We start from the raw sequence: 10,148 nt of genomic DNA, 5'->3' as shown, positions 1-10,148 counted from the left end.
TCATGTAGTTCTCGTCTCCTAGTGACACTACCTATACATTTGAGCAACTTACATTCCTTACAGTAGGACTCCTTTAGTGCGGGTCTCCTAGTGACACTACCTATACATTTAAGCCACTTACATTCCTTACAGTAGGACTCCTTTAGTGCACGTCTCCTAGTGACACTACCTATACATTTGAGTCACTTCCGTTCCTTACAGTAGGACTCCTTTAGTGCTCGTCTCCTAGTGACACTACCTATACATTTGAGTCACTTCCGTTCCTTACAGTAGGACTCCTTTAGTGCTGGTCTCCTAGTGACACTACCTATACATTTGAGCCACATAGGTTTGATCCTATATGTTATCCACAGGTTTGATCCCATATGGACTATCCATGAAGACATGCAGGTAACAGTTGTACAAGACTGCTTTCTGTTTTTCAGCAAATAGATGTCTTACCATATAGACAAGACATGAACATTGAAATTGTTTAGTATACCTAAAATTCCTGCTGCAGATCAATCTTCCTGGAACTATTTACAAATCAATGGGCTAGACATATAGTATTTATACTATTTACTTCTGGTAGGCGGTTGTGGATGGGGAAGAGGACAGTGAATTCATGCACCTGTCTATGATATAGACAGTTTTCTCAAATTGTGTGCTTATATAACAAATCCAACTCCGAGTAATGTTTCATTCTTCAACAGACAAATATTTTTACAGACATCTGTATGTAGTTTGTTTTTATTTTCACTTGTCATAACATGAATTGCATGTTAACAAATATGAATTGCAAAGAACATGATCCGTACATATAGTAAACCTGTTACCACACATATTGTACAGTATTATCACATAATATATTGCAAAAAATTTACAATGTAATAGAATTGCAGAATACCATTAAATGCAGGTGTATCAATAATTTACAACTTGTAAATAAAATGCATATTTGACATCTGTAACAACTTAGTACAATGTATTTTAAACAAAGTAGATAAAGTCTTAAATTTAAACCTTGTTTTTTTCTATGATGGAAAAGCATGAAAATTTGTTGAGATAAACTAAAGATAAAGAGATTCAGCAAAAATCCTTACGGCAGCTGAAAGGTACACTACTTTATCCGTTCTACCTACCATTTATAAACAAGTTTTTTTCTCAAAATAGCTCAGATTTTAGAACCCTTATATCAAGCCAGTTAAAACAAGCCTACTGAGTATTGCTAAAGCAATACATGTCCCCAGCTGATTTATAAAAATGGTGCCCTATGGTGTTAAAAAATTCCCTCAAGGAATGAAGCCGCTAGAGCGCTGACAAGGATTTTCTAAAAATAGTATCGGTGACCTTGACCCGACAACCCTGAAACTCAAACTTGTCCGAGATATCATTGCCCTTTGTAATTGTGTGAAGTTTGATCAAATCCCTCAATGAATGAAGCCACCAGAGCGCTGACAAGGATTTTCTAAAAATAGTAATGGTGACCTTGACTTTGACCCGACAACCCTGAAACTCGACTTGTCTGAGACATTATGGTCCTTTGTAATTGTATGAAGTTTGATCAAAATCCCTCAAGGAATGAAGCCACTAGAGCGCTGACAAGGATTTTCTAAAAATAGTAACGGTGACCTTGACTTTGACCCGACAACCCTGAAACTCAAACTTGTTCGAGATATTATGGCCCTTTGTAATTGTGTGCAGTTTGATCAAAATCCCTCAAGGAATGAAGCCGCCAGAACGCTGACAAGGATTTTTAAAAATAGTAACGGTGACCTTGACTTTGACCTGACAACCCTGAAACTTGAACTTGTCAAAATCCCTCAAGAAATGAAGCCGCTAGAGCGCTAACAAACATTGGTGTTGCCTACGTACACAGACGGACGGAGAGGAAAACTATAGTCCCCTCCACCCGGTTTCACCGGTAGGGGACTAATAACCCATAAAGAAGACATTTAATTACTTGTTTTGTACTGTGTACATTTTTTCGAAAATATGTTGCAGTAAGGTAGATTTGACATTCTTATGTCAAATATCTCAATTAGATCTAATACTCCAAGTATCTGAGGTTTGTAAATCACAATATAAAATACATGAACACAAAATGCAATTGTAGAACAATTTGTTAAAGTGATATAAGTATATCTATACATGAATCAGAATTAATATATCAAATTATAACCATTTAATAGCCAAGCACTTAAGTCTGAAATTGTTGTAATGCTTCATAAAATAACAAGAGGCCCAAGCGGCCTTCATAGCCCCTTTGTTATTGAATGGTGTTGTGAATCCCCTCTGTGACCTTCATAGTGAGTCAAGGTTTACTTCCATGCCCAACATTAACATATTATACCTTAATCATTGATCGTTCTTGGCCTTCAACCTGGGCAAAGGACATTTATTCCAACAGATTAGTAGCTCATTACACCATCAATCTACGGGTGAAGTACAAGAACTAACAGATATTTGAAAGAAATAATCTGAATTTCATAACATATCTGGCCAATGTGACCTTGAAAGTCGGTCAAGGTAATGTTTTTGTACAAAGTTGATAGCCATTCATCTCAACAAGGTAAATGCTATGTATAATACACATTAAACATTTTAAAAAGTTCTTTTCTTTTTATAAAAAAATCAACAACGGACTCAACATGCTATTGCATACATTATGTAAGCCCACAAGATATTCTATGGTAAGTGAGCTAAAAACGATCACTGACCAACATAAACAAATGCATACCAACCAGGTAATGTATAATTAAGCAACCTTATATATATATTATGAAAACAAATTATATACCTTAATAAATAATAAGTTATTTCCAAAAGCTGCAAAAGTACTAATTTTTGTGGACTCAAATTTTAGTGAATTATCAAATTTTAACAGAATACTGCATTGATGAATTGGCACATTCACAATATAAAATAGAAAACTCTATAAAGAAACTTCAATTAGCATAATTATAATGCAGTTCAAATTTTAAGCATGATAAACGCTAAAAAATTAGACTATAACAAAAATATGTATGTTTACAGTATCTTCTGTATTAATTTTGTTAAGAATCGTGTGGATTAGAATTCGAGACAACTAGCACAACTACAGAACCTTCTCAAATTATATAAAAAAAAAAACCAGCAACAGAGACTTTTTGAATTAAATCAGTAAATTATGGTAAAGGAATAAAAGGTGACCAGATGGGATGGGTATCAATAAGACAGAATATGGCACAGGCCTAGATCTACAGGTACATTTATTTGTGGTATAATCCAACCACAAATGAAGGAGCTAGAGCAATTACAAGAGTTTTATTATATAACAATAACCCTGACCTTGGTGCATAATGCCGAAATGCCAACTTGTTTAAAACCACCTTAGTCAAATTTACCTTCTGTAGAAGGTTCATGGAAAACTGACCATAAATAAGTCATGGCAAGGATTTACCTATTTGTAGTAATGGTGACATTGCTTCTGGTGCAAAATGCTTATTTGTTCAAACAACCTTGGTATGCAAACTCTTCTGCAATATTGTGTCACTCTTTGATCATATTTACCAAGGGTAGAAAGAAACTACAGGTACATGTAAGCCAATTGAACATCTGACCTTAATATCAATTCTTACTGAACAAGGTTTTTATAGTAATTAAGTATAAGTAATGCTAAATATATATCTAAAATATTATAGAACTTTGTATGTCTTCTGTAATGTAATAGAACAAAAAATGCACAGCAAGACCAGGATTTGAATCTAGGACCCTCCAAACTCTAGGTGGACACTCTACCAATTGAGCTACCTGGTTACTGGTGAATGACCTAGTCCGGTTCCACTACATTGAGAAGACTTGCTTGTAGTCAGCATTAAGTAAATAGTATGCTAAAATTTGACAATGTATTAAGGTGGTAACGTAATGCACCGGTATATATAAAGATATATATATAGTACAGAATTTGAGCCTTTAATATAACAACCTATTGTAAGTGTAGACAGCTGTCCACCCAACAAATATATACAGTAATATGTACAAAATTGTATATAGCCTGTTATAATAAGACACTGTCTATGTCTGCAAAATATTAAGTGTTCCACCGCACCTGGATTACATTACTGGTGTAGTTTTGTTAATCTGACCACTAGTTGCCCCACTATACACCCATTGATGGTGGCAGATTGGCCTGTATTAGAACTACCCCAGTAAACCAGCGGGCTCACAATGTCAAGTGATAAAATGCCACTCACCATCAATAGCCATTTTTAAGTATACATAATGTTTATAAATAGCTATATAACATCCAAAACACATCCATACAATAATAATAACAGTTAATATCTTCTCTCTAAAAATTCTTTATCAACAAATAAAAACAATAATGGACTTAAAAAGTAAAATCATGAATCAATGACAAAACATTTCAGTTATATAATTAGTAATTTTGCATGAAAGTCAGACATTTGATTTTTAGGTGTACAATTTTTGTGAAAAGAATATAAAAACAGATTGAAGAACTTGTTAAAAAGAAGTGCAAAAATAGGAAACTTTGGTTTTATATATGCATCCTGCATCAATTTACACATTTTCAAAGCAGATACAAAACAATATTAATACTTAACCACATCACAGCTTATTTGTAGCTGACTTTCAGGACTTGCAATACATTGTATATTTAACATAATTTAAAATACAAAAAAAAAGAATGTGTGGCATCCTCAATTGTGACAAACGATGTTTTTCTTTAGATTAAATACCGATATCAACATCAATTTTTTTTGAGACCTTGACCAAAAAGTTTGCCTATCTACCAAACACAATTTTTTGAGCGCAGGAAGCGGATAAAACACATTTTGACAAAAAAGGTTTGACTTTGGCTATAGGCTAGTATATATATGTTACTATTGGAGAGTGGTAAGTTCATTTAAGCAGCTGTGGCCGTATATGTCTACATACTGATATACAGTGTATTAATACAACATATATGTGTGTCCTATTTCTATACCAAAACACTGTTGCAACAAAACATGTGTTTTTTTAGATTAAAAGTGAATCTTTTCCCTCCCCTCTATAAGAAATAATGATGTCATACTGATCAAATTCAATTTTCAAATCATTACAAACCACTAGAGCTAGGTTTTAAAGTTATAACTAAGGGAGGTAGCTCAATCTTTTGCTCTTGTATAAGGTACAACTACAAGTTGAATGATTTAACTACCAGTAAGACAAATATAACTTGTACATCCACCCTGATAGACTGATTTTATAAGAATATGTTCAATCTTTTAATAATGACATCAATAAACCAACATTCTCTTTTTTATGGTGGGCAAATGAAGGAGTTACAATGTAACTGTGTCCATCACACAGAGTTGTGTGTAACAATGTCCATCACACAGAGTTGTGTGTAACAATGTCCATCACACAGAGTTGTGTGTGTAGTCTGTAAACAACCATGTACATTTTGTAGATTTATTAACTTTTGAGAGGTAGTTGGATACATGACTTGGTATCTAGGGATGTACAAATATTTCTGAATCTACTTGTTCAGGAAAATACTGTTATTTCATAGTATCAAGCAAGAAAAATATTTCATCACTTTGATACATGTGGTGTATTTTTTTTCCCCCTAAGCCTGAATCTCAAATCTGGTAGTTTGGTGTTGGACTAGTGAATTTTTACACGTTTGGTAATCTGTATAAAGGAATACCTAGAGAACAGCTCAGGAAACAACCTTCAATCTCAGAATGGAATGTTGTCAAAATATATGTAACAAAGATCTGTGCAGGGTCTCAATATTAATACAAAAAAAAAAATCAAAAAAAAAATCTGTTAACTTAAATTAAAATTCAAATAATGAAGTTTAACAGTATTGAAAAAAGTTGTTTTCATAAATGATTAACAAGTTCTGAAATATGAAAATGGCAGTAAGCTTCAATGCATGTATATCAATGCATGTCGATTTAATATAAACAGGCTTATAGTAATGGTCAACAGTGATAGTGCTTGCCCTTTCAAAAAAGGAACCCAAGCAATTCATTTGGTAACACAAAGGAAAGGGAGACAATTTAACTGTTAAATAGTTTGGATCACTTGCAGACATTTCTTTGATACAAAAACAGGGTTCACATAAAAACTGATCAATAACATAAATTGTATAAACCTACAAAAGTATTGTACAGTATATATTAGACTTTTGATAAAGTAACATCATAAGATTGTCACTAATAAATCTGTTGTCAAGTCCATCATTCTTTTGGAACAGGCATACGATTTATCGCAGATATGTATTTAATATAGTTTTAAACAACTTATAATCTATTTGCCACTTTATACCACCTAGGCTTCCAGTAGCAAGATCAATCTGTTATCATGGATTGTCCATGTGAAAATATTGAAAAAGCCCATGTTGGGAATGACTCGGAAACTAATTTTCTTTTTGGGATTTTTTTTCCAAATCAAGAGGTCTGTACATTGTATATATATGTATGTGTAACAGAGGTCATTATTTTTTCAATGCCTCCACCAGGAGTCGAAACCCATGATCGCTGGCTTTACTAGTCTTACGCCCCACCGCATGAGCTAAGGAGAAATTCTCCCTAGCCGAGTCGGTAGGAAGCGGTTAGTTTTTTGTACCAGATTGAATGACATATTCCCCCTCAAGGAAAGACCTGTCCCAAGTTTTCTAGGGGTCATAACGATTCCTTTTTATTTCACGGGCCCTACATTGGGTGCCAATGTAACAGAGGTCATTATTCTACGGGTCCACCTGTGGGCACCAACGTAATAGAGGTCATCATTTTTTCAATGCCTCCGCTAGGAGTCGAACATGAGACCTCTGGCTTACTAGTCTTACACTCTACTGAATGAGTTAGAGAAATTCTCCCTAGCCAAGTAGTATGAAGCGAATACTACGTTGTACCAGGGTGACATTTAGGACCTCAGTTGGCTAACAGAGATCCTTAATGTCCATTTGAAAATGCAGCACATAGCGAAATAGTCTGACTGTGTTTACAAAGCTGTTTTAAAATCTCAAACAACATTTGAAGTAAAACTCCACCATGGAGAGAATCATTTCCTTTTTTCTCCTTCAGTATTTTCACAGTTTAAATCTAGTTTACATATGATGGCGATGTGATCTCTAAACGCTTCATGAAGCAAAAATATGTTTCATTTATATTGAGACTGGCAACAAATTCAAAACAAAATATTTAAGTGCACTTTTAGCACCAGCAGATACCGTGTAACTTAACAAAACTTGAATGTATCAAGATTTCATATTTGAACTCAATTTACAGCATGTAAGGGCGTAAAAAATCTTGACAGAATACTTCATCAATTACTATAATACATTATCTAGGCATATGTACTACACTTCATTTAATGGAAAGCTGCTTGACGAAATTATGCCAAAAAGACCTCATGATAAATGCATAATTAACTAATTATTTTACTCCCCTATCGGTACATATTTCATGTTTTATGAAAATGTGCTGCTCCTTGGTTTACCACGTCCAAGATGAAATCCGAGAGTACCATCTGGACCTTTGGGTTGTCGCATCACTCCTTCCATGTCCAATAGGTGGTGTTTCCCATTCGGACTGCGTCCAGGGCTTGTTTGATTGGCCAGAGGACTGATTTCTTGAGCAGCCTTAAGTCTGCGTTGTACCCAAGGACTAGAAGGAGTACTATCTCCCCCTGAAGAGTAATCATAATTCTTTCTGCTCATCTCTGGACTGCTTCTAGGGCTGTTCCTTGGACTATTGCTAGGACTTCCATGTGTCAGAGGTGATTTAGTATGTTGATTTCTGCGACGGGATCTTGGGCTTGTCAGTGGACTAGATCTTGGACTAGAACGAGGTGAGGTTGATGGGCTTAATTTATTGGGGTCCAAATGATTTGGACTGAGCGACTTTTGATGGTGTGCAATAGTGTGCTTTACAGGAGTGGGAATATCACCTTCTGACCCACTACTAGCATAAGATGAATCATTTTCACGTGCAAGTTCGTCAACTCGGTTTTTCTTCCTCCTTTCTCTTCTTTTCTTTTTCTTTTCATGATTTTCCTCACCATCTTCGCCTTCGTTTTCTTCATTTCCTTCTTTATCCTTCTTTTTTTCTTTCCTTTTTTGAGGAGCAAGAAGCATGACTCGCATACCTTTCCTCCAATCCTCAGTATCTGTCATTGTATCACAGGCAAGTTTAGCAGACTCATGTTTTTCAAATTCTACAACACAACAGACAGTGGTACCTATTTCACCATGTTTTGCTGCATATTTTTTGACATCCTGTGGTATACTCTTGCCAGGGCGCAAGATACGAATCAATGAAACCTCACCACACTTTGAAAAAAGTTCAGCTACATTTTCAATTGATGGCACCTCCATGGGAAGATTAACCGCAACAACAGAGCGTGATGGTGTTGTTTCATCATATTCAGGCAGTGGGTCTGTCCGTCTCACCTTCTTGCCTTCATCATTCACTTCAAGATGATCAGATTGTCTCAAACTGTACGCCACAGCTCGATAATCTTTCGTTAAAGACTTCACTTTCTTGAAAGAAGTAATAAGTTTGATGCTTACATAGCCCTGTCTATTTCTCCGGACGTGTTTTAACAAAAATGCATCCTTCAATATGTTGGCATCAGAAAAGTAGAATTCAACCTGTTTAATTATTTTGTCACGTAATTCATCGGTGGGAGAATGAAACTCGGGCTCGGGGGACTTTTCCCTGTCCACGTCTCCCTCCTCCTCGCTCGTGTACACAGAGCTCGTGCCGTCTTCATCTCTGATTTGCTCAACGCGAAGAAACGGGGCCACGAGGGAGGGAGAGGCAGCCACGTTGTTTACTTCTTCTACCGTCTGTTGATGTGAATTGTCATCGTCAGCCGGTACTTCATGAATGACAGGGACGTTTTCGTTAACAAAAGACTCACTCATTGTCTCGAATTAGATGTATTTTACCTTTAAGCAGTCCAAAACAAACAGCTTCCAGTCTGTAAGGCAGTAAAATTGTAAGGAATTCCCCACAAAACTGCGTGCCTTCTTGACTTGCTGCCGTGTGTACGTCCTTGTGATGACGTCAAGTTCTGTTTCCATTTCCGTTTCCGAAGTTTTTGGGGATCATCTCAAAGATTTTTATTCTACATTTTATTTAATAATAATTGACCTTTGTAGAATGTAATACGGATGATTAACGACACATTCTTAAGATTTTTATTTTAAATATTTATTTTTAACACATTTGAAACTGGAATTATAATACTGGAAAATTTAATACACGTTTTTTATTTACATGTGGACATCGGAATGATATGGTAAAGTATACGTCTCGGTTTGGCGGATGAATATTTTTCATATTTTTGCATTTCATTCTCTTTCTAAAAGTAATTCCTTTGTTGTCTTGCATAGGTAATGCATTTTAAAGAGTTGTGTTAGGGTGTATCCATCAGCTTTCATTGAAAACTACCTAGCAAGCTAATTTTGACGCCAGTAGCAGACAAAATGAGAATTGAAGAATTAAGTTAATGCATAGAATAGACTGGTACACATGTTTAAAACTGAGTGACCTGTATAATACGAATAATAAAGGCAGTTGTGCAAATGTTCCTGTTGTGTAGGGGAATCTTAGTTCTTACTGGGCAAACGAAATAAAAATATTACTCATGCAGACAATCAACTTGACCTAGCGCAGCTTTTAAATAAATAAAAGGTATTGATCACATTCATTGACAATCAAGTCATTTTACTGAAGAAACATTTACGTGATGTCTTTTGAAAGCATGCAACATACGTGAAATCACAGACGTATATATGTTATATATGTTATGTTATATATGTTATATATGTTATATTTATGCATGCAATGGTACACAAATGTGCACTCATCCGAAACTTATTGCAGAATTACTGCTTTTTATTGCTATTGACTAGTACTAATATTATACCGGCCTCCTCTTTCTCGTCGCCATTTGAGAAAGCTACGCTATATCGCAGCTAGTGAATGACATGCTCTACAGCACAGGGGCCTGGTAATTTGTTACAGCTATATTAAGGATCTAAACTAAGGTGTTCAGAGTAATTTTGCCTGTTTTAGGGGTTAAGATCGACTTTGTCCAAATATATCTGTAACAAATTCCCAGGTCCCTGCGCTCTACAGGTATCTAACTCTCTATGACACGCCACA

At 35.4% G+C, this 10,148-nt stretch overlaps 1 protein-coding gene across 1 annotated transcript; it reads right to left on the bottom strand.

Moving 5' to 3' along the window:
- Positions 1-5,819: 5,819 nt before the first annotated feature.
- Positions 5,820-9,045, bottom strand: LOC110446560 (la-related protein 6-like). The gene has a single exon (XM_021491764.1). It carries the CDS (start codon positions 8,900-8,902, stop codon positions 7,445-7,447), a length of 1,458 nt encoding a protein of 485 aa, XP_021347439.1. The 5' UTR covers positions 8,903-9,045; the 3' UTR covers positions 5,820-7,444.
- Between the last annotated feature and the right edge of the window lie 1,103 nt (positions 9,046-10,148).

This window comes from Mizuhopecten yessoensis, unplaced genomic scaffold (genome assembly GCF_002113885.1).
Source record: "Mizuhopecten yessoensis strain PY_sf001 unplaced genomic scaffold, ASM211388v2 scaffold2795, whole genome shotgun sequence".
NCBI classification, from domain to species: domain Eukaryota; kingdom Metazoa; phylum Mollusca; class Bivalvia; order Pectinida; family Pectinidae; genus Mizuhopecten; species Mizuhopecten yessoensis.
The sequence above is the reverse complement of the archived record's forward strand: the minus strand, read 5'-3'. Positions and strand labels throughout refer to the sequence as shown.

What these genes read in the sequence shown, in the direction of transcription:
- LOC110446560 (XM_021491764.1), bottom strand. Translation starts at nt 8,902, where the DNA reads ATGAGTGAGTCTTTTGTTAACGAAAACGTCCCTGTCATTCATGAAGTA.